The sequence below is a fragment of the Bactrocera tryoni genome, chromosome 1, assembly GCF_016617805.1.
Source record: "Bactrocera tryoni isolate S06 chromosome 1, CSIRO_BtryS06_freeze2, whole genome shotgun sequence".
Lineage (NCBI taxonomy): Eukaryota > Metazoa > Arthropoda > Insecta > Diptera > Tephritidae > Bactrocera > Bactrocera tryoni.
In genome coordinates, this window is record NC_052499.1 from 992,837 (window position 1) to 1,019,419 (window position 26,583).

Below are 26,583 nucleotides of genomic sequence, written 5' to 3' on the forward strand. Positions count from 1 at the left end.
GGCACTTCGCTTTCATTGGCGTTCTCCGTTTCCTTGCTTTGGTCACATCTTCGCATTGGCTTATTTTTATTTTTGTATGTATATGCGTGTGTGTGTGTGCGGTTGTTCAATCTTTCGATTTTTTTGGTGAATATCTAATTGGGTCAATGCGGGAAATTCTTTCTCCTAAATTCATGCTTGCACTCACACAGACACATCAGTGTTCGTGAATCAGAACACACCAACCGAATTCAATTTTTTATTCGCATTCAATTCGTCAGTCGCGGTTCCTCTCACCTTGACGTTCCTCTTTCTAGTCGTGGTTTTTCATTTCTTTTGAACACGACCTAATTTAGCTGCGACTTTGGAGCAAGACTTGTGTTGGGCTTGCTTTCTTTCGTGTACACTTTTCTTGTGCTACTTCTTGACTGTTCTTGGCCCAGCTTCCTAAATAAAAAATAGTAGATTCTGCTTCTGCAGAACACCTTTTGATTGACCTTTCTTTGGCATTTAAAGGCATAATTTCATGATACTATGAAATCATTAGGCGGCAGTTCACATATGTTGGTGTGTGCTTCTTTTTCAGCTTGCCTCTTATTCCACTCATTTGCTCGCCGTCTTCTTTTGTGCTTTTTCCATTTACCTTTCCTGCCTTTCTTGCCTTTCTTACACTTCTGCCAGTTCCATTTCTGTTTTTTTGGTGGCTTAAAAGTTATTTAAAAAGTGAAAACGCTTACGTACAAATGTATGTACTTTTGTGTGTGTGGTTGTGGCGTGGTATTTTGATTTGATTTCGATTCCGTCTTTCTAACCGAAACGCGGTGTGCATTAACTTGTATTTTGTGTGCGACGAGTTTGTGTCTTAAGTCTTTCGTTTCAGCACAATCATTAATTTCAAGTTGTAAATTGTGGTGAAATGTGCGTTGCTGTAATTGAAAAATAGAAATTAAAATGTATGTTCATGCTTATATATAAACATAAATTTTGGAGATATTATATACATATGCTATGTACTATATACATATGTACATAGATATACAATTAACACTAAAGGGATTATGCGATCATGCATTCGAGGCTACAAAAAGTGAACTAAGTATGAGCGCCGGTTGGGTCACAAGAATTCCATCCATCATTTGCTAACTATTTTTCTCACAGTAAAGGTTTTATTGTGTATAAAAACTTAACATCATAAGAATATTGTAAGTGACAATTTGGTAATCCGAGCAATATTCTTTCATAAAAGTCATATCAAATTGAAAACGCATTATGTGAAATATCTTATGCAGTTGCAAATGTTGCGCTCAAACTTAAGTGCCCGATAGATAGCGCAATAGTCACATCTTTTTGTCGAATGTTATTATACTCGAGCGTCAGCATGGAAGCTCTCTAATGATGTTAGGTTATCTAAAATACAACTCCCCCTTTCAAAATTATAAAAAATAATTATTTTAATAAAATATTCTGATAACGAATTTCTGAAAATATTTATGACTAAAATGTCGAAACTTTCTGAAGACGAATAACGCTCGAGATCACTTGCCATTTGCGACGGAACAGAAGGGCTAGTAATGAGTCAGCACTCGTCAAGATGTCATAAAGCCCAGCCATGCAGTGAGAAACCGGAAATAGTTTCCTTCCACAGGAAAAGGAGATATCAAAGAAACAGTTCAGAGAAATGTGAGAAATACGAATAAAAAGAAATGCAACACATTAACCGTTAAATGCTCCTAAAGCAAAATTTCTTCTATAATTTGTCAGCGGAAATTGCGAGGAGGAGGAGAATAAAAGATATCACTAACATATACATACAATTCGTACTGTTATCAACATGCAAGCTGATTCAACATTGTCACAAAAGAGCAAATCACTCTCAATTATATAATGCAACGCTTCTCAACACCAAAGTCAAAATCCAAAAACGCAAACCACTTGTATGACCAAAAAGAAGTGGCGACACTCAGAAACATTTTACACAGATATGACAAAAATGACTTTAAAACGCTCGTCATCAACTTACAACAAAAGTTATTATAATAGATGCATGACGTTAAAAGCCAAAAACAATAAAAAAAACTGTAATATAAGCATAGATTTGTCTACTTCTTGGATGGTTAGTAGTAGAAAGTGCGAAGAGAAATAGAAAGAGGGACAGCGGTTGCAAAAGCGAGAGTGAGAGAAACGAAAATTATAAAACTGAATAATGGAAGATTAAAATTTTTGAAATTAGATAGAAATTAAATAGATTTATATAATTGCAACAACTAGCTAGAAAACATATTTGTGCAAGCAGAGAAAATAATAATAAAAACGAAAAACAGCGCCGTTCCCTGCAGAATGAAGAGTTTTAATACTACTACTGCTATGAACGGCCTAAAGACTCTAACTGAATAACTACTTGCCGCAGGATAGTATTTTGAATGACGGAAGCTTTCTACAGTCACCTAAGGTCTGCATCGAAAAATCTTTACTTAGTTCACTTTTTTACGAAAATTCCAATTCAACATCGTTCCATCCATAGTTCTACTCATACTCACTCAGGGCACAGCCAAAGCCAACTTTATGCTGCCATTCACAAACACACTTTAAAAATTGTGTACTTTCACACACACACACACACGCACAATGTAGTGCTCAAAACAAACACACACAATGAAACGCCGAAACTTGTCAATGCGTTGTACGTTAAATCATCACAAAGCAGCAAGAAACTTTCTTCTTCAACAACAACAACCTGTAAACTGAGAAGCAAAAGAAAATTGTTGTCTTATATACATATAGTACATATGTATAGATACATATGAATATGTATGCATATACTTATAACTAAACAAAAGTTAAGGGATTTTTGAATAAGAAGTTTTGGTTGACAGCCTTTAATGTCAGCAAAGCAAAATTAAATTAAGTAATTACAAAATTGTACACAAAAGTATTAATTAACTATAAAATATGCATATTTACTTATTTATTTATTTATTTCTTCTTTTTTTATTTATCTCTCTTTATTTTATGGATTACATGTCATAATCAAACGAAAAGGTTTGAGAAATTTTTCCAAAACAGAAATACATGTTTTGATATATGTTGTTTTGCAGGTGATGCCTCTGTAGCTAGAAGTGACCGATTGGTTCATTCCTATAGTGAGTTTTCAATCTGAAATTATTCACTAACGGTATGCTTATTTTTCTTGATTTAATAATGCCACTGAATTTCTAGGAATAAGACAGTTAAGACTCATGCTTTTAATATCAACTCCTCTTTGCTTTGGCCATAAAGCTTTAGTACACACATACAAGAAGGAGAATAAATCACCAAAGATCATTAAATTAAATACAGAACATGCAAAGAATGATGGTCTTTGAGTAAGATCAGTGGATCGCCAAAACTGCCTAATTTTACTTTTTAAATGAGCTTCAATTGAACCTAGGGAATTATTACCGAAGTGATATTCCTCTAATTAGTTTGTTTAGTTTGTAGTTTAATTACTTTGAATGTAAATAATTCCACAATTTTTAGGATTATATTATATATCAGATGATAAAATGAATATCTAACATACTGAAAATTCTAAGCAGCTTTTTGCGAATATTGCAAATTTTTTATTATCAATAAAGTTAACTCTTTTTATTTCATAAATATTCCCAACGATGTCCAGGTGATCCTCCGAACAGCAGCAAAAAAAATTAAAAAAAGCACACAACAACTCGAAATAACGCAAACTAACAAGCTCAGACTTCCAAGAAATAGAAGCGATAACGAAACGGAATGGAAATGAAACAATGGTAAGCGCTGAGCGCGGTGCTGAGAGTGGCACTATGAGAAGAAGACAAGCGACCAAGAAGTTGTTCAGGCGCAGACAAAGAAGCCCAACACACAAGCGCGATCGCGAAAGCCAGCTGGGCGTGTGTGTGTGTGTACACGCGTGAAAGCATTTCCACGGCAAAGACGAGTAGTCAGTATCAAGCGACGAGCAAGCGAAAGCCAACGAAGAGAAAAAAGCAAAAAAAAGACACCGCAGTAGAAGCTTGTGGCTGCTAATAAGGTTGATAGAAGTAGCAGCAGCAACAGCAGCAACTCGGAACGAAGAAGCAGCAACAGCAGCAGGCAACGGCAACGGCAACAGCAATAGCAACAGCGAAATGGGAAAAAGTTTTGCTGCTTAGCGGTTTGGGGGATAAGCGTTGGTTTCACTTCAGCACGCCGCACAGACGTTCCCAGTTGCTCGACGTAGACGTTACGTTTTTTCGAAAGACGCGGAGAACGTTCGATTCTTAAAACTCAGATTTGTGTTGTCTGCCACATTTTTGTTCATTAATATTGCTATTCACTTTGACCGGATTAACAGTGGAGTACAATCGAAAGTGAGCATGCAGTTTTATACTTAGAAAACAAAAATCAAAATAAAGCAGAAAACGCAAGAGAATCGGCCAGGAATCACCTGTATTTGGATAACAGTTCTGTGTGAATTTCTTCAAAATGCAAATCTGAAACTATTTGTTACTAAACTGGTGTAGATAAACTATCGAAGTTTGTGAATTGACATAAAAAGTGCGAACAGGACGTGAATTATAAAATAAAAAAGTTAAAAAAAAAGACAATTAAAATTATTTTTTTTTTTTAACTTTTACTCAACAAAATTGTGTTAAAAGCATAAAACAGGTGTGTTCTGTATAAATCTGAACAAAATTTTAAAATTTTCAAAGGAAAATCGAAAAATGTCGCTGACTTGAGTTTCGCTGGCGTCAATCGCCGCCACCAGAGTGAATTGAAATAAAGTAGAAGTACTTAAAAGCTTTTCGAAATTTCGTGGGTCTATCTTACTGACACTCGCAAATGTCGTGTGAGAGCTCGCTATAACATCACCACCTTCAACTCATACCAGCACCAAGCCATCAATGTAATCACAACAACAACATAAGCAAGTAAACGAAAAGTGAAAGTGTGAATTCTGTTGTGTGCTGAAAATTTCCAACTTTCAAAACGCAAAAGAGCAATAATATATATATATATATATATATTGACGAAACAGATGAGGAAAATTCAAAAGAACTGTGTGTTAAATGTGGATATTTCGATAATTAAAACTTTGCCTTACAGCAACAAGAAATAAAAATTTTAATAGCAATTTTGGAAAAAAATTAACAAAGGATTCTTTATTAAAAACAGACAACTGCGGCCGATCTAAGCCGCACAACACTCCAAACTGCTTGTGGATTATTAACTGTGCAACAAAACATACTTGCAAACAAACGTACTCACATAGTCGCCAGCAATCATTGCACCAAAATTCACAGCAAACAGCATCCATGGATATGGCCGCCAACGAAATCATGGCCGCCAATGAGATTATGGCGCCCAATGTCAATGCCAATTGCCAATATTCGACACGATACTGCTGTAAGTAGACTCCTATACCTATAAAATTATGTAAACACAGAGAAATATTTTAAGGACTTAAATACTTTGAATTTGCAATGCGTTCAATATTAAATGCTAAGGTGTCATAATTTTTTCCAAATTTTTTAAAGTTAAAATTAAAAGGTTTTTAATTGAAGGACTCGCGAATGTCTGATATTTTTGCTTTACAAATTTTACACAAAAAGTGAGATGTTCACGTTTGTTCTAAAATATATTTGTATCTAATGGATATTTGCATCTAATGGATATCTTTCTCTAATAGATCATGGCTTTTCAGTAATAATTAATAAAAGGTAAAAAGTTGTTCAAGCAATTCTCACGCTTTAATGCCTTTTTCGCAAAGTTGAATTTCGCGATGCAAATTATTATAATTTTTTTTTTTTGTCAGAGTATATACAAATATTTAAATAATATTTTCGAAAATTGCATTACAAAAACAACTTAGACTGATTCTTAAAAAAGAAACAATCATTCCGAGAATTTCAAAAACAAAATAAAAATCGAGAACTCCGATTTGAAAAAAAATAAAATAAAAACCACAAAATGTGTGTTCACAAAATAATCTTATTCATTTTAATTTATATCATATTTAAAAGTGCAAACTTGTCTGTTCTTAAGTTCTCTCTGTATTCAGGTGTTTAAAATAAGTATAGTTAAAACTAAAATGTATAATAGTGATAAGGTCCACCGTCGTGCCCATGTCATAGCGCATACATACGCGAGTGCAATGTGTAATGCAATTTAGGCATGTGACGAGAAATGAAAGCCGACCAACGAGTCTAGCCCCGCAACCACTCGAATGCAGCAGGCAGACTGCCGTGGCGTCCACCCGGCAGGTACAGCTGCGATGTACTCGAGCAGTACAACTGCCACCCTGCACTTGCTTTGACTTTCCAGAAGAGTTTTCGTTGCTACGTAGTTGCCACCGGTGTCATTTGTCTTATGGACGCAACAACAAATGAACTTACTATTGAAGGTGTTGACTGTTTGCTTATGTATGTATGTGTGTGTTTGTGATTAAGCTGCAACAAGTCGAGTTGGCAGGCGTTTTCTCTTTGCAGCAGCCAAAGAAGCCTATAGGTAGGCAGCTAAAAGATCAGCTGCACAACGGTAGAAGAAAAAAAGCACAAAAACAACATTAGCATTGACTAAATTCGGTGCGGTGCACATGGAGGCTGACCTCCGTTGCAAGTTTATCATTTATGTGATAGTTTGTTATTTTCGTTACATTTTTCTATTTATTTTAAACTTGTTTTTAATTTTTGAAGATTTCACTACTCACAGTTTGATTGTGGTGAAATGTCTGGTCAGGTGGAATAGCTGCGGCCTGCAAGTGGCAAGCGATTTTCGTGCCCATTAGCTGCCTTAGCAGAGTGTCTGTTGGGTTAGAAAGCACGGTGGCAGCCAAATTATAGGCAATGTTTTACATTGGCCTTGACTGTTATGATTAATGCATTTTATTCAGTTTTTTTTTTTTATTTTACTCCTTTTGGGAAAAAAAGTTTTGGATTGATTCAGTCATAAATTCATATATTTTTAAAAATTAGAAAATGGAGCATTTTATTGAAAAATTGGTTACATTCAGAAAAAAATTCAATAGGGTAGAATACCCTCTTTACACATACAAACATTTAAAATATTCGCGTATGTGTGAGAAGTCTGTTGCTTTCGAACTACTTTACATAACTGATTTCTGGTGAACGAACATCAACTGAGTTTGCTTGGAAATCCACTTTATATGCTTGGGTGCCGAAACTGAAACGAAGAAAGCAAGAAAAGCTCTTACCAAGCTGGCAGTTTGTAGTGTCTTTTTGTCTACTTCTTCTGCTCCATCTAGTTGATGTTAATACAATGCACATGCGCGCAGCGAAGGCATATAAAAATACTTATAGCCATATGTATTTTTGTACTTTTACTTCACACACACTTAAATATTTAATATACTCATATACATATATATATGGAAGTACGCGCACCTACAGGGGCACGGACGGTTGAGATGCGTGTAGATCGTGAGATGTTGAGACATGGTCACTTCTCAGTTGCCACCGAGACCACCAGAAAATTGTGAAAATAATATAATATATTATATATACCATACATATATACATATTGAAATTGGATTTCCTTCGGAGAGCAAAGGGATGGTTCAAGCAAACAAAGGTTCGGAGAAAAGTCATGATTTCTACATATTTCTCTTAATTATTATAAACATACACTCTCTTTTATTACATGAATTTTTCATAGATAATCTTTCCGATGAGAAGCTTTACGCACATGTATGTGTGTACGAATGTACGAGTACCCGTTTTTTTTTAATTTTATTCATTTCACTTCTACGTTTCTTTAACTCTTTCGGTTTCTTTCTATGTTTCTGCATGAGCAATGAACGACACGAATATTAATAGGTGAAAGTTGTTGCCAACTAAGGCAGCGCTGCTGCTGCTTTAAGTGTTTTTATTGTTATTATTGTTGGTGTTATTCGATGTTCTTTGTGTGCTTTACATAAGCAACAACTGCTGGTGCGCTTTCTGCTCCAATACACATGCTTTCCTCTATAAAAGGGTGCTTGCGTTTCAGCCCGCGCTTCAAAATAAGAAATATTTGTATGAATGTGTACATTTTATACCTCTTATTATCGTGTAATTGGTATTTCGGTTGGTGCAAAAGACTGAAATTCATTATTTAGCTGTAATACTCTTTGAAAATCAGGCGTTAATGTGACCCAAAGGACCAAATCGCTTTTATTTCATTCTGATTATTTCATATTTTGTATTTTTCTTATTACATTTTGAAAGAACAAATATTATTGATTTCAAGTTTTTAAAACGTGAAGAGTTATAGAGTAATTAAGTCTGTATTCCAAAGACGCAAATAAAATGAGTATTTATTTTTCAATCGGTTCCAGACCAGTAGTAAGTTTGTATGTCTTTTTTTACTATTTCGCTTTGTCTCACTTATTTCAAGAGCTCCCATAATAGTTAGAAAACACTTTGTTAAAAGCTTTTCTTAAGCCAAAGTAAAGGTTAAACGTTAACAATCCTCACTGATGTGATCAACCGCTTTCCGCGGAGAAAATATGAAACCTTTTTATCATATCCTGCAAACCAGGCAGTCGCAATAAATATTAAAGGCACAGTATCACCAAAACCAGACCGTCTTCTTCTGCAATGAGATTTCCTATTGGGTACTTCACACGCCAAAATACAAAGACTTGCGAGTTGTTCGTTCAATATCCATTCATCGGTGGATTTTTGCTATTACAAAATCTCAAACATGCGTATACTCGCCTGAACGTGTAACTCTTTTGTGATGAGTCATTTTTGCTAATTAAAATGTGTACTATTGAAACTGCAGTTTTATTCGCTAGCGCGGTTATAGTTCCAGGGAATTTTCGGCGCAGATTCGCACATTCATGCACACATGTGTACAGGCACTGCTTCAGGCGAAGCAGTAATACATAAATCAGCTGAGTTTGTCTCACATACTTTTAAGTATATATAAATGTGTGTGTGTGTGTGTGCCAACGCTGAGCAGTGGTGAATAACTCGAATGCACAAGAAGGATCTGGAGTTTTCCTTTTTAGAGCCAAAGTGAATTGTACAAAGCACCAAGCGATCAAAGTTTACAAATAGTACTTGCTTCACCTTATGACACTCGCATGCAATTATTTCATATTTGCTTCTTTTTATTCGGCGATGAGTTGGTAAAAGCTGCTGCGAATGCATTGAAGCTTTTATGCGCAGCTTTCTTTGAGCGATTAACATTCTTGCATTGTGTTGGTATGGTTGCACATATTTATATACATATGTATGCTTGTGTGAGTGTGTAAAAGCAAATTAAACGCTCGCGAAAAAGGCATTGAACTTTCAAGGCCTGGCGCACGGCACCGAAATGAGATGAACAACAACCAAATATTACAGCAACCGCATCGACAACATCCACAACAACTGCTATAATGGAGCATAGCACAACAGTATTAAAAGCGCTTACAAAAATTTGACACAATAACAACAACAACTCATGCCATGGTTATGCAATTACCCTTGTAGCTTTATATGAATAGCTCAGCGTATTTTTGTGGCTTCTGTCGCCGCTCCCTCCTTCGCTCCTATCTCGATTTGTTTTTTATTTTTTTTAAGGAAATACCCAAAAACGAAAACAAATCACATAAACGCAAATGGGACAAATATTTACATGCGCAGAATGTGGGACATACGCAAAAGTGAAGTGTCGGTAAAACGCCGAAATGCTTCTACGATTTTTCTTATTTCTAAATTGGTTACGCAATATCGAATGTGCTGAATGCGGTTGTATCTCTCCTTCTGTTTTGCTGGAACCATTGCGTAAGTGCGCTTGCGCAGCCAAATTTTGACACCAACACAAGACACCATTGACGAATATCGTGTATGTATGTATGTGTGTACATCAAAGTGATTAGCAACTCTATACCCTAGATAATAATTCCTTAAAACTCGATTAATTCGAGTCCGCATTCACTACAACAGAAGCAACACACCAAAAGTTGTCAAAAATAAGTGATGCAATTACTGTCGGTTATGTAACGATACAAGGTGAAATAATTGTAAACAAACGATGAATGAAAAGAGACGTGCAAACTCGAATGTACGCTGACTAACCCGATCTAAATGCATACAACACATAGCAACACACATAGTATTCTGTGTTTATGTAAGGAATAATTAAAAATGCTGTCATACGCAAGTGTTCACTGGAATTTGCTAATGCAAATGCACGAAATTTATTTCTTTGCCAGTTTAATATAATTTCTACAGCTAAAAGCCTGGTAAAACTGGTGCTAGATATTTATTTTTAATACCATATATTTGATGAAGATTATCTTCGAATGATTATAGGACGATTCATTTGACAGTTTGTATAGCCTTCTTACGGTGCAAAGCTCAAGAACTTATTCAGAAGGATATTTGATATCCATCTAATTAGTTCAGCCAATAATTTTCAACATTCCTATTTCATTTTTCCAGATTATTTTAACAGCTTTATGAATTGCAGTTCAAAATGAATTTGAAAACACTCAGAAAAGTATTTTGTGTATCAAAATATATCTAAAGGACATATTTGAATTTTCTTTAGATTCGTTAATTCTATTTGTAATACAATAACCGCAGCACTAGAGTTACGAAAATTTGATAGAACCAGATGCAGCGTCTTGCGAAGTAAAAATCCAAATGCGCAAGTACTGGGTATTGGACATTATTAAGGAGTATGTGTAGAAACTCCACGCCACAGATACAACGAAATGTGGGCGATGCAGAGAAATAACCACAGAAAATTCCCGTAAAAATCTGCAGCTATGCCTGTACTCGTACAACAATAAATAAGTACACAAGTGCCTAGCCAAGGAAAGGTATTCGTCGGTATAATGTGTAAGCAGAAGGCAGATACAGGTGTAAGCGTTTGTGTGTGTGTCTGTAAGCATTCGCCAACAAGCACACAAAACGTCGCAATTAAGCACACTCACTTGCAAGACTACATACATGCACACATGCAAAAGCAGTATTTTGCGTTTTATGACTCTGCGCTGTGTATTATTAAAGTGAAAGTTATGCTGGCTCTGGCTACACGCCGCACACAAATAGCAACAAACACCATCATTATTTGCTTTTGTTATTTTATTTTCTGGCCTTTTCAGTGTGCTCTGCTCGTCTGTTTTTGGTTGCGTTCGCATGCGTTGATAAGAATTTTAATTCCGTTTTAACGATGTAGCGGGTTCGCAGCTTAAGTCTTTCGTGAGCGGCCATGGCTATGGCACATACTTACACACTTACATATACATACATATGTCCATATGTCTCAGCGCAGCTGAGTGGCATGGTTGTTGGTGGAAAATGCAAGTGCGTGTTGGCTGGTGTTTTCGCTGGCGACTGGTCTTCCTCATATTTCTGCAGGCGCTGCTTGCGTCGCTGCTGCTAAATTTTGGTTGTTATTTTTACTGCGTTCGGTAATCAGCCTTATTCTGCTTGTACATGCGTGTGTGCATGTGTGTGTGTTTTTCATTGTTCGCAAATAAAAGTGAGCGTGATTTGCGGGCTCATTCCTGCTTTTTCTTTTTGACAACAAGAACAACAACAGCAAAGGCAGCAGCATTAATAAACGACTTGACTTATTACACTCGCCAATTCGTTGTTGCCTACTTAATTTCAATATGTAACTGAAATTGACTGAATTTCTGCTGTTTTCTATTAGTGGAATAATTTCTTTCGACTTTTAGTTAAAATTAATTTAATTTACTTATTTTATTGATCCAAGCCTTGTCCTCGGCGATATAGAGCTGAATATTTGAATACATATGATTGTCAACAGGTTTCTCGTTTAGATTAACGGATGTTATTTGTTGTTGGTAATATTTACAAAGCAAAAACTGCTGTTGCAACTGTAAGTCTTTACATACTTAGAATAGAGTTATGTTGAAATTTAAACTCGTCAATGACTTGATGACTTATTCATTTGGAATTTGTGCAATAAGATAAATATATAAATGAGTTGCTAAAGCTTTTGATGAAGATAATTATTTTATAATAGCACACAACTTAGTACGTATTTCAGCTTACAAGCGCAAACATAATTCGAATTATACATAAATCCCCATATACTTAAATTGTTATCTTTAAAAAACTTTGCTTCGGTGTGCTGAAAGAAAAAGTATTCAAATCTATCACTTCGTCAAATGCTGACGCTTTCTTAACCGTTCAACGTTTCTAATTATATGATTTAGTGATAATTTTATATTTTTTAGTTTTATTGAATATATGTATGTTATATATGTAAGAATCACCTTCATCGCTCAGATAAGCAGAAATATGGCTATTACTTTGTAAAAAAACGACAAGCATAATTTTCTAACTTCATTTCATTTCAGCGAAATACTTAAAATTTCCCAAATTTCCAATCGTAGCAATTTTCACAGTTATTTTTACTACTTATCTACTCTTTCGTCAATCAACTCCAATGGTCAGTTAGATATTTGCCATTAAAACGAAGCAACCAATAATGTTATGTTTGTTTGTACATATGTGTGTACATACTATGTATGTGCTATGTGATGTGGCATGTGCTTATGCGCGTGCTAGTGTTAGTGTTAGTGCATGTTATGTGTTGAAGTGAACGACTTTCATTAGTTATGTAAAAGTGCGTTGCTCTTTGAAGCTGCGGTTGCGAAGTTAGCTGAACTACGACGAAACCTTTTTAATTACACATAATGAATTATAAACTCTTTATTTTTCTCTTTGAATTTTCCATTCGTTTGAGGTCTGCATTAATGTATTCTGTTTTGTTTTACAAATTGGCAATCAGCAGTTGGATGCTTTTTACTTTATTGAGACTTAGCTTTTATTCATTGGTATTAAATTCGAATTATACGATGATATGTGTATATTCGTACGTTTTTCATCGAATATTGAGTTAATTGACATTGCTCATACGCCAAGGTGTTTCATAATAAAACGTTTTTGTTTTTATTGGAATCTGTGTAACCAAATTCAATCTTAAATGGACTTATACATGCCTTTTAATTTCATTGCTGCTCTAGTGCTTTTCTATAATATTTTTTAATATTGTTTTAATCCTTATAAAATGGTTACTCATACGCCGTGTTCGACTACAACAAATCAGTCTTTTGTAGAGGCGGTTTTACCTACAAAATGAGGTATTCTATAATGGTAAATGACTAATCGGTTCCATGACAGAAAGTATTACTCCAATGATCTTGCAACAAAGAAAATTTGTCCAAATTGTGTAAAGAAACACTTTAAGAGCCTGGTCTGATACGAATGTTTGTAAAAAAACATGTTTAAAAACATAATAATAGCTAGATTGCATTAAGCCAAAGTTAAGAAAACTATGTTATTGTAAAATTTAAAATGAAGAGATTCCGGAAGATAACCTGCACTTACTAGTGCTGGTATTACTTAAGCTGATGATATTGTAATAAAAGCTCAAAATTAGTGCACGTTTAAACGACAACACTAAAGAAATGTTCACTTCGATTGCACTGAAGTTATAATACCCTTCATGAAACCGTAACCTCCCAACGGCTTGCAGCCAACGAAAACGATTTGAAAGCTAGATTTGATTCGCGACTTTTAGCGTTGTCTTGGACAGTAAAAAAGCAAATTTCAAAAAAAGATATCTTCTCAAATAATAAATAAGTTTCTCATACAAGAACTCGATTTTGATCGGTCAGTTTGTTGGGCGGCTATATCTAATAGTGGTCCGATATTTATGGTTTCCACAAATGAACAGCTTCTTAAGGAAAAAAGGACATGAACAAGATTTCATATTTTATATATGTATACCCTATTCAGGGTATAAAAGCAAGAAATAAATCAAGTTAAAAATGCAATAAGTAAACTTGAGGCGATGATGGCGATGGCCGGCTTGGTGCAAACGAATTGGTAAGAGTTCATGAACCTCAATTGAAAATATGACACCACAACAACTACACGAATGCACAGAAACAGCATTAAACCACAAAAGTATTGTAAATTCCAGTGAAAAACTAATCAAAAACACTTCTCGGCAACAAAAATATCGTGTAAAACTCGCTTCAGCATGAGTAATTGAACAGGCAGCTGGAAAATCAAAACAAAAACAAAAACTGTGTAAATAAACTTAGCTGCCGTTAGGCTGACAGGCGAAGAGACGAACGCTCACACCCAATGACAGATCGGCTGAATGGCACTTAGGCATACGAACTAGTGCTATGCAGCGCTTTTCGAACATTTCAGACAAGTTCACCAATGTGAAGCAAGACAAAGTGCAGAGCAGCAACAACAACAACCACACAAGCCACAAGCGACGTCTATAATCTAGCTAACAATAATAGTCAAGCGCTCGCACTCACAAATGCATTGACTGCGACCGCGGTGAATAAAAATATATGAAAAATACTAAGATGTTGAGGTAAAACCGAAAAAAAATTAGAAAAACCAACATAGAAAACAAATAGAAAAACCTCTATGCCTCGGTGCAAAAGCTCAATGGTTTTCTCTGGCGTTGAATGCACTTTCCGAAGCTACGGTCGATTATGCTAGTATTAGTTGTTGTTGTTTTCTTCTTGAAATTGTTATCTGCACGTATGTGTTGCCGGGATAACTGCCAGCAACATGATAGCTTTAAGCCGTACATTCAACTACCTGAGCTGCCATTAAAAAGAAAATAAAAATGGAATAAAGAAAATAGAAAAAAATTCAAAGCAAAAACGCCAAATACAAAAAATATTCAGTTCATAAAGTGCAGAATCAGCAGAGAAAATATTTATGAATATAATATATGGGCGTAGAGTAATATGCGAGTAGACACTAACAGCAAAGGAAAAACAGCGACTGCGTGCATCCACTTCAGCCAATAATATTATTCTCTGCTTACGCCTCTGCGTTTGCTAGTGAAATAGTAGACCTTTCGCCGTCCATTTCACTTTACACATTCATTGGGCCTTTCCTTCTTGTAGCTGGCATTTATTTGCTCTCGCAGCAATATCAAGTTTCGTGTGGAATTTCTTGTCGTCCATCACCGCATGCTGCTGTGAGCTGAATGCTTTCTTGTTTTGCTGTAGTCGATATTATCTGTCCCCGGTACTTGGCACTGCAAGTTTCTAAACGAGGATGCTGGCTTCATCGGCAAGTAGAAATCCGAGGCTGTAGCTATCAACACTCTCGTGCATTCATAACTTCTTTTGCTGCGGTTATTATCAACTCTGCCGCTCTCATCTACTGCTGGTACCAATGCCTGTACCATGCTCTTTCCATTTTTATTAACACTTCTACGGCTGAAATACCAAAAATATGAAAAATCAGCTTTTACTACTTTTACTACAACAACTAAGTCTGTGAAAAGCAGCCAAGTAGTCGAGCAATCAAATACCGGCTCTAACGTATGTATAACCGCAGGCATTGGGAGAAAGTAAAAACAAGAATGTAAAGTGAATGATTGTGGGACTTGACTACTTACAAGTTGATGACAAATTAGTAGCATTGCTCTTTGCTGAAAAAATATTGTATAATATTTCGGAAACTTGTAAATTTATTCCCGTATGTTAAATAGTCAGATTTCCAAAAGTACCCGTTGAAGTATGCTAACCAGAAATGGTACAAATGAACAACACTTTTTTCGCACTAAAAATCGAATAGAATCAGTTTTAGAAGCCTTCCATAGACTTCACATAGATTCATGAAAATCAGGATTTATTATTACATTTTTGAATTCTTTGTCTTATTTCTCAGTCTGTCTAAGACATTTGAGCCAAATAACGACTGAAGAAAAAAGAGATATTTGATACGAGTCTGCACAGTTCAAATTAGTTACGAAATCTGGGAGATGATCGAGAGAATCCAAAATCCATATTATTACAGAGTCCGTGCTTGCTTTTAATAACTTTCTCATGGTGATTTCTCTACGATATTTACTTAAAATGGCAATTAGAAGTAACCATTTTGAATATTAGTATTTTATGGGAATGCAATCAACTATTTTATAGGCAACTATTTACAATACTGTTTCCAAAAATATTTTTCCAATAACTTGACAATGCATTGAACCACCTAAATGCCGTATTTGAAACATGTTTAATTTTCTTTTACTGCCTCTAGTAAAAGGCCGTTAAAAGTTAGAAATATTTGATGCTTATATTTAGCGGAGGCCTAAAAAGAAGAGCAGAGTCGATTATGCCTGAAATTTATATTTATGTATGTATACGTAAGTATGAGTGTTTGAATAGATTTCTTTAACGGACGTTCAACGCAAACACAAACTGAATCAAAGTATATAGCCAGCGCATACAAATAGTTTCAAAGTGTTGCTAAAAGTAGAATAATGTTGCACCAATCATGTGAACTACTTAACCGAAAGGTCGCAGCAACCAACACTTGAAAACCTTTTGTATGCAAATATACATACATATATGCTACTGCAAGTGCTTATACTCTGGTCAGCTACACCCAAGGGATTAATGAGATATTAACCTACTTTTGTAATCGTCTGTACAAAAGATAACCAAAGTAAAAGTCTGAGGCATGCAGCATCAGGTCTGATTCTGAGGTGCTAAGTATGTGGAGCTGTGTGATAGATGCAACTATTCTTGCCTGCTCGAACAGCAAAGAAGAAAGACAACAAAGCCAAAGTCAGTGTGAACACCATACAGTGCATGAGGGAACTATGTACATACATATGTATGTGAGCAGAAGGGAAAAATTAACTATTAGCGCAGTGCAAAATCTAATCGCTTTAAGAATCTGTATGTATATGGTGGTACTGCACGGTATATAGCATATTGGAGAGGAATACAGAAGTAGCGGAAATCTATTCATATTTTAGGAAATTCTTCAGCCACACTTTCTGAGTTTCCATTAAGTGCTTTCTCCTGTTTTAGTGTATAATTAGAAGTGACGAACTGCAGCTTTCTTTTCTACACATATTTAAGCGCGCTCGAAAAGCCTATTGATATAATTAACTTCTTTGGCAAACTTAGTCCCCACAGCTCAACAAGAATATATAGGTATTAAATCTCAATAGATTGCCGAAATATGTACATTTGTTTGGATGCCAGCTAACCCAAAAGAAATGTGCAAACAAAAGTTCCCAATATTCTGAAGACCTCTACTGTCAAACTCCTCGCAAGCGTTTTTAATCACTTCCAAAATAGAAAGGCGCCAAAGAATGCTAAAAGCAAGTCAGGCGAATTCCGAAAGCACGTTGTAGCTGTAGCGTAATCCGAAAGCTGATGGGTACAACAAAAAAATGTACACAGAAGCAAATATGAAGCATTGTTTACACGTTACAAGAACAACACTAAAAAGAACATAACAGCAATCGAGGAAAGTAATTACAAAAACAATTATGCAGCAAAAATGTAAACAAAGCTACACGAGAACGCAAAGCACCCCATGTACAACAACAACCAATACAAAGAACAACAGCACAGCCGTCACGCTAAAAGCGAATCTCACGAAGCCGACGAAGCCGACGAAGCTCAGTAGGTGACGTGAAATGAAGAGTGAGCGCGATGCAAAACCCAAGACTCACGCCACGAACTTCCCCAGCGCAGCGATCAGAAGTGAGAATATTGGAGACCAAGTTGCGCACAACAAGAATACTACTTTCAACGCTTGCAGTGCAGCGAGTGATCGAACAACCACAACAAAAGTGAAGCAAGTAAAAGCGGCTACGACAAGAAACGGGTATGTGAATGCACAGTGTGAAGATAGCGTTTGCTGCGAGATCGCCGACAGTGACGTTGTAGAATGTAGCTACAAATGTAGGTCAAAAGAGAAACTAACGGCGCTGACTGCACGCATGAACGCCGGCGGTTGTGCTGGCTGCCTGGTTGACGGGCTAGCTGGTTGACTTGCTGGCATGGGTGCGCGCAAGCAGACTTGTTAACTGCTGGAAAGCGATGACTTTTGTTATTATTTTTAGACAGTACTCCATACTGGTGTGTGAAGATTTAGGTGTGTGTATGCTGGATTGAGAAAATATTTTTAGCTTTTTGTTGGTGGAGAAAACCAACATTCATTACGACGCGTACAAGTGAAAGGAGTTCAAGTTCGATGGAAGCACGATAATGCAAGACAAATACATATTTATCTTTAGTTCCAAAAAATGTCTGAAATAAGAGGGTGTAAAAAGATCAGTTCCTATAGCTGGTAGATGGATGCTATGGTCTGCGATTCCGACAAATATCGGCTACTTGAGGAGAAAATGAAAAATTTTAGATTGACGAGTTCTGTAAGACTAGTTCACGTATATACAGACGGCAGCCGGATATGCCTAAATCTACTCAGCCCGTCACACTGATATTTTATATATATGCTTTGTAGGATCTCCAACGTTTCCTCATGGATGTTACTAATTTCCCTTAATATGGGTAATATAAAAATAGTGCTTAATTAAAAGCCTAACTTTAAATAATTACATCTGCATGCCAAAATTATGACTCTAAGGCATTATATACCTCAACATTTTTATATGTTTTTTCGTTTTTTCTTAACCAAACCGAATATCCTTGAGACCACCAAATGCATAGAGTAATAACCTCCTCTTTCATAGCAAAAATTCGGTGCATCGCCGCTTGCCTCAGCTGACTTGCACTTACCGCAACTAAGTCCAGTTCACTTCACTTCGTTTTAGTTTGGTTCGCTCGTCCGTGTTACGCTTTCTACCATTTAGTCGGATATGCTCCTCTAATAAACAACAATAAAGAACTAATAAGTTACAAAAACACAGGTCGACCACTTATTTACCGCAATCTTACCGATCACCTCTATTATGATTATTTTTCTCTTTGCTTAGGAGTAAACTCACTTGGCTTTTGAAGTGCTTGCAGTTAATTTCTTCTTTATTTTATGCTTTCTTAATTTCCAAATTCATCAAGCTTGTAATTTACTTCAATCGAAATCAAACAAAAGCAAAACTGCTGTGGTTTCGAGCTTTCGCATAGATCCGGTATTGCGAAACGAATTCAACTGGTCATTTTAAATTCCTTTGCAAAGAGTCAAAATACAATCTTCTGCCGAAAGCTGCACACAGGTTCATGTTTAATATGAATGTGAAGCGTGCACAAATACACAAGATGCCCGTTAGCTCATGTATTGCACACCAATACTGATACAAAGGAGGTATTATGCTGTTTTCAGTACACAAGCATGCAACAAATAGTACCTACACTGATACATACATTTATGTATATTTACACAGTGTGTGTATATAAAAAGAATTCAGAAACTCCGCACTTTACAGACCGACAGCAATTTAAGGCTAACATGCATGCATATATCTACTTGTATGTAAGTCGCATTCACGCACACATACACATGGTTTTCACATGTGCACACCAAATTTGTGAGCTTACTTAATATGTGTGCATGTATGTATATATGAGGAAAAAACTTACTACTCGCTCGCTCCGAAGAAAGGCAGCACACTCAAAGCCGCAGCGCTGAACAAGTAAGAAAGCTAGGCGCACACACACAACACATACATATGTGCGTATGTACGGGCGATCTGGTGTTTGTGCACCGAACAATTTCCAACGTCATGAGCGAAAGTGAAATCTGCTAATGAATTCTTCAACGTTGAATAGTTTTCGGTAATTACCACAAACCAGTCCAATCAACAACACAAATCGACTTTAAGTTCAAGTCAAATTGAATATGAAGATATACCGTACTTACAAACACAGCCAAAGGAATGATGAATAATAATAATAAAATTATAAAAATTAATAATGACAAAAGGCTTACTAAGGTTTTGCCTCATATGTGAACGAGTAGGTGGTATATACTACATATATATGTATATATATATATTTGTATTATGCATACACATATTGTATGTGTGTGTGGGTACCCAGTGCTGAAGTTCCGCGCAAAAATATCACTTTCTTTAGATTATCTTCTGGCTGTGTTTGTATGTTCACAAAGCACTTTAGTAATTATAATATTAGTTTTTAAAATTAATACTTCTCAACTTCTTCCAAATTCGTTCTTATAATATTTTATTGAAGTTCACGAGTTGAATTATTTCCCATATACATATACATAGATATATATTTCTATTGTAATTCTGAAAATGATAAAACCGATTGCTTATATTTATTTCCTTTACCACAGGGGAGGCAGAGAAGGTCAAAACATTAATCAGACTACGTGCGGAACTCTCACCCCTATTCACAGGCAAGCGTAATGCCTCCAAATATGCTTGGGCGTAAGTAAAAAATAATTATATAAATTAATAAACACATACAGTACAAATGCTAACATTTAAAAATGTGCGAAGTTTTCAAATTTTCTTACCAACGTTCGATATAAAATTATCACAGGTTTCTCTAAAAAAGTTCAACTTAGAGTTTAATGTAAAGGAATGAGAATATCACTTTTTGGCAGTTTATTTGCCATTACTTGAATTATTATTAATATTAATTTACATATATATTATAGCTTTTTTATTTTGAGTTTTACAATCAAATATAAAAACCTACAAATAATAAGAATACGAAATTTTTTTTAAGTTTCTTTATTTCTTAAAGGAACATGTATTATCCTTTACTCATTCTATACTTTTCACTGTTTGTCTTCTTCTTTCGTCCAATTTAACTTCCTATAACGTTCTCCGCCTTTGTTGTGCATTTCATTGTTCTCTCATTGATGTTTAATACCACCCATACCACTTGTAGGGTCGTGGAGCGCAAACTCAATGTCCCGCTGCCACTTTCGAAGATCATCAAAAAATGGAATAATCTACTACAAGAATACAAAGTGAGTACCAGCTCCAATTAGCAGAGAATTTCACTCGAACACTTGAACTAATTCACAATTTTCACTATTCCCCAAACAAAATTGCCGCCCTATAGGCCATTAAAATGTCCGAAGAGCCAAAGCGCCGCGAATGGCCCTTCTTCACACTGATGGATGTCTATTTCAGCGATCAGGTCAACGATCCATCGTTACGTCTTTTTTCCTCTACCAAAACGCTCCGCGAGACAATCGATGACAGCGTCTTCGAAGATGATCCCATTATTGTATCCGCCATAGAGGCAGCTACTTCAGGCGCTTACATGGACATTGATGAGCTCATACGCCGCCAAAAAGAACGTGCCGAAAAGAAGTATGCTTTGGCTGGCGGCGGCATTGGCGATTACAAATACGACATCAAACCGATGTTGCAGAACAGTAAATTTAACAGTAACGATACATTGAAGCTATCGAAGAGCGTCGATGACTTGAGCATGCAACAGTACAAAATAAAAGACGAACTCATGCGGCAACACGAACAGGAGCAACAGGAGAATATACTCAAGATCAAGCAGCACGCACGTCAACAGCAGCAGCAGGCTCAACAACAGGCGCAGCGTGAGCGGGAGCGTGAACGCCAGCGTGAACAACAAGCTGTGCAACAACAACGTTTCTTACATGCCGCAGCTGGACAACAACAATTGCCGCCACCACCGTCGCCGCATGCAGTGCATCGCCTGCCACAGCAACCGACACCACCACCGGGGCTGCAACATGCCTTGCAGCAGCAACATCAACATTTGTTGCATCAACACCAACAGCAGCAGCAGCACCATCTTCTCCAACAACATCAACAGCAGCGTCAACAGCAATTACAACAGCAACAACAACAACAACAGCAGCAGCAGCAGCAACAATCACAGTCGCAACCGCAGCAATTGTCACCGTCGATTGTACTGCCTCCGCCGCCCACACCACCCACCACAGCCCAACAGATACACATACAGACGGCCCAACACCAGGCCACTCAACAGCAATTGCACTTGCAACAGCAACAACAGCAACAGCAACACAATACGCAGCATCCACAGCAGCAACAACAAGGGTACACCGATCCCAACACGATCGACCAGTACCTCCTGTCGTGGAATAACTTCCATGGCAATATGTGTCGTGGCTTCCACACCCTGCAAAAGGACGAGAAGATGGTGGACGTAACGATCGCCGCGGGCGGAAAAATATTCAAAGCACACAAACTCGTAAGCATGCAATTGAACTGACAATCATCCTTGGTGGAATCACGAAGGTCGCGTACACTTTTCACGAAGATTCAATAATTATATTTATGTATAATGTGTATTTTTCCACTCACTTTTAAACTCCACATACCTCTCATTTCACACTTTTTGGAAGAGTAGCAAAATAACGACATATTTGACTCATACAATTACAATTACAATTATCTCAAAACTTTCCTCAAAAGCATATTTTTTTAAATCATAAAGGCTCTCAGCGCATTGTGTACTACAAAATGCTTTTATCACACCTAATCATTACAATATTTCCAAATTGCAAATCATTTGTTCATTTTTTCTTCTTATCTTCGCTGTCTATGCATTCTCAGGTACTATCCGTTTGCAGTCCATACTTTCAACAAATATTCCTTGAGAACCCCTCCAGTCACCCTATACTTTTAATGGCTGATGTAGAAGCTCCTCATATGGCTGGTTTACTGGATTTTATGTACAGTGGACAGGTAAGTTTATTCTAACAGTTTTAACAGAGTGCGCGGTCAACAGAACGTCGTTTCATTGTTTCGTGATTTATGACAGTTATGACTCTTTACGACAGTTACTCTGTAAGTTGTTGCGCTTAAATTCCTCCCACAAAGTCTGTATAAGTGGCGCAGTTACAACTGCTCTGCCTCTCTGAGCATTAAACACTTTTCAAAATATAATTAATGTTCTTATATGTTATTACATTTTATTTGAACCTTTAATTACAGGTTAATGTAAAATACGAAGACCTACCTGTTTTCCTAAAAGTAGCTGAAGCAATGAAGATCAAAGGACTGCACACCGAGGTAAATTGAGTCCAATATATATATGTATGTATAAGAGAAATCAAGAGAAAAACTTATTGCAATTTGTCGCACATATGAAGTATTTAGAACTTCAAAGCTTGTAGTTCGACTTCCTTCAAAGTTATTTAAATAAACTTCTATGTATTAAAAATGCAAAAAAATTGAGCCGACAGATGTCGCAGATAGGGATTTCTAAGGGAACAGCTCAGTTATAATTTAGTAGCAACATTTTTCTAAAACGCATTTCCCTTCGATTACCTAACTTTACGTTTCGTTTCAAATATTTTCCTTCAGAAAAACATGAACGATGATAAGGAAAATGGCTCTTCACAAGATGGCGACTCTTTGGCAACACCAACCGGTTCTGGCACTCAATGTCACTTTGACCGTGCCACACACAGCGTTAACATAACCGGTCACCCATATGGACAATCACCAATACACCCGCAACAGCCACCCCAACAGCCATCTGCACCACCGCCACCACAGTCAACCGCTCAGGCGGCGCTTGAACATGGCATGAACGGCACCGGCGGACCACTTTCGCCATCGCCAGGCTTTGCCAGCTTCCGTGATCACATCAAATCTAAAGCCAGCTTCGCGGAAACTTTTATGAAGAATCTAAGTCGCAATAACAACAATAACAGCAGCATTAATAATTACAATAATTTGAGCAACTCGTTGCCGGAGTCGACCGCAGTAACACGGAAGTCGGATAATTTCTCCATTATACAAGCGAACAGCAAAAAGATCTTAGACACATCAAAGAAACCACATAAATATCTCGCTAAACGGAAAATATTGATGCATTACAATGAGGAGCTGAATGAGAAGCGCAGGAAGGAGATGGATTGCTACAGCGTTGAGACAGATGTGAACAGCAATTTGGATGTTACGCTAGTGGAAACAAACAATACGACATCGGAGACCTTAGGCTTAACACCAGCAATATCGGTCAGCGCTATAAGTAACAGTAGCAGCAATAACTACAAGATACGACTTATGGAAAAGCATCAGAATGATACGGCTGCCCAAGCTGCCGCCGCCGCCGCCGTTGCCGCCAACACTGTCACATCAAAACACAACAACAATGACGACGCAATCAATAATAACGAGTCTCATACCACAAAGGAAACCACACCGCTGGAAGAGGAAGTCACAGAAGCATTAAACCTCGTGCAAAATTGTACCACAACCAGCAGCTCGTACGATGGTTCGAAGGCCACAACCGACTCTGGCGAGAAAACAAGTTTCAAGGAAAAAACGACTTCTAACAGCACCATTTCCCCGCTTGTGCCTTTAATTAACATCAAAGTGGAGCAGCCCGACTCGAGCTACAATATGGGAAATATGAGTAGTGGCCTAAGCAGTGGAGCTAGTAGCAGCGGCTGCAGCATTGGTGGGCGCAGCAGTACGAGTACATCAGATGAGGATGAGTTGGAGCGCGAGCGTGAACGAGAACTGGAACGTGTGTTAGAACGCGAGCGGGAGCACGAAAGTGAGCGCGAACGTGAACGTGAACGAGAGCGTACACTTGATCGTGAACGTGAACAAGAGAGGGAACGCCATCAATATCACGCTGATTATAATAAGGATGAAATGGAGAAAGATCCCAATAATAACAACAGCAAGGACACCGCAAACTTGAATAAGAACGTTGCGCTCATACACGCAATTACACGCAATTTAGAACATCCTAAAAGCGACAACAACAATAATCACACAGAACTAGATTTAAGTAATACGCATTTAGGCAGTTTGGGACTGGTAGCCGGCATTACCGACAACGAGACTGTCAAGAATATAGCGACAGCTGAGATCTTGTGCGGTCTGAAGAGCAAAGTCTTCAAAATGGAGAAACTAGACGAGGATCGTGAGCGAGAACGTGAGAATTGTCGTAGCTTGAGTGAAATAAAAAATGCGGGTGATTGACAATTGAGCGCGTTGACACGAAAAGCGCATTAAGGATTGGAATAAGGCGGTCGAGTGTAAGCATCAGCCGAAGGCATACAAATCTTTTTGAAGGAATGGACAGATTTCGATTATCTTCGGTAAGACACGGTTTCGACATGCAAAGTATCCCACAAGCGGTAGTTTAGTTGATATGTTGAAATGCATTTGTTTATTATTTTTATTATTTTTGTTAATTAATAGTTATTTATTTTTTACATACTCGTACAGAGATACTTACAGGTATGCATGCATACATTGTTCTACTTTCTCCATTAATTTAGTAAGTACACATGAGTAGGTAGATTAAGATACAACTAATAAGCTTATGTTTAATGTGTGGAATAGATACAACTTAGATTTAAGCAGCGAAAGTGTTGATAAATAAAAATATGGGAAACTAAAATAAGAGAGTGAAGAGAGTTGACAGAAAACGACAAAATATATATTTCCCTGCTTACTCAATCATAAGACGAAACCATCAAGCCCTTTTGATCATGAAAATTTATTAAAGGCATCTCAGCGCAAGAAGATACCCAATTAGCCGAATATTCTTTGACTTCGAATTTCGACCTTGAGAAAATATAAATTGTTTTATAAAGCTAGAAATTCAGTCGAAAGTGTCACTATTGGCAGACATTTTTACATATTTGCAAAAATTTCCTTTCCTTTTTGTATGATATTTAAAGGAAATTTACTAGTTAATAAACAAAGAAATAAAGTGAAATATTTAAATTAAAATAGAAATAGTAATTAATTTACTTTACCTGATCAACTCGTAAATTATGTGAAACCATTAAATTAAATATTTAATATCACTTTGCTGCAGCTTGACTTGCCAGCTTTATTTTTAATACTTAAAAATACATTTTATTGTTAAATACCAGGGAAACTTTTAGAACTTTAAAGGACTTTTGGAATTTTAAAGAACGTTTAACCCATAAAATCCTCAAAATAATAACAAGTATTAATTTAATGCACTTAAATAATACAATATTAACTGATTTATATTAGTATGTCTTAATCACACTAAAACCATTAAAATGGTTACAAAAACGCATTGGGCAGTGCAAGCAGATCTTATGTTATTATTTCAGGAAACTATGCTCCTTTTTCATATAGTTTTTTTTTTTAATTTTATTACCATAAATAATTGTTGTTTGGTAGATTTCTGGTAATCAATTAATAATCAATGTACTTTTCTGATGGCACTACTTTTTTGCAATTTTATAATAATAATTAATATTTATTTCATCTCATTTGCTATTTATTGTCGTATGTTGTCGAACACAAATCAATTATTCAATTATTTTTTCGGTATATATTACTAAACTAAATTTAGATTTCATTAATTTTAATATTCATTCGTAAGTACGAGTACTATACATATTCATATTGAAGTGAAAAGTTCACATTAAAACAAAATTTCGTAATTTAAAGGGAACAAACATGCGATTAAGTATTTATATACATATGCATCGGCTGTTTGTAGAACCCCCATCCCACATGTATGTATTTATATTAGCATAGTAAAGTCTATACATAAATACAGACAGAAAAATTGTCGCATTTGAGCGCAAGGCATTCACTCATTCACCACATTGAATAAGAATATGTAATATAATATAAAATGCACTATAATGCGCCACAGTGCCTTTCAAACTACAGTGGCTCTCAAAACGTTCATTGAATGCCACGTTAGTGTTGAACAAAATGTACAGATCGGTTCTTAAGTCGTGTCTTTGCAGTTACGTTTTTTTTATTGCTCGTCATTATCGCATGTGGCTACACAAATTTTCATATTTATTTATTGTTTTTACCTGTATTTATGTTATGTATAACAAGTAATCGTGCATTCCAACATGCATTACAAATGATGTACTCAAT

General features: G+C 36.4%; 1 protein-coding gene across 1 annotated transcript; it reads left to right on the forward strand.

Moving 5' to 3' along the window:
• Window positions 1–5,285: 5,285 nt before the first annotated feature.
• Window positions 5,286–24,678, forward strand: LOC120766566 (putative mediator of RNA polymerase II transcription subunit 26). Its single transcript, XM_040092156.1, has 7 exons — window positions 5,286–5,376; window positions 20,043–20,136; window positions 20,606–20,687; window positions 20,783–21,922; window positions 22,288–22,419; window positions 22,669–22,746; window positions 23,041–24,678. The coding sequence occupies exons 1-7, from the start codon at window positions 5,286–5,288 to the stop codon at window positions 24,676–24,678; spliced, it is 3,255 nt and encodes a 1,084-aa protein (XP_039948090.1).
• Window positions 24,679–26,583: the final 1,905 nt, after the last annotated feature.

What these genes read in the sequence shown, in the direction of transcription:
- LOC120766566 (XM_040092156.1), top strand. Translation starts at nt 5,286, where the DNA reads ATGGATATGGCCGCCAACGAAATCATGGCCGCCAATGAGATTATGGCG. An exon ending in ATTTTATGTACAGTGGACAG is followed by an intron (nt 22,420 to 22,668) that starts GTAAGTTTATTC and finishes CTTTAATTACAG; the next exon opens with GTTAATGTAAAATACGAAGA. An exon ending in TCAAAGGACTGCACACCGAG is followed by an intron (nt 22,747 to 23,040) that starts GTAAATTGAGTC and finishes ATTTTCCTTCAG; the next exon opens with AAAAACATGAACGATGATAA.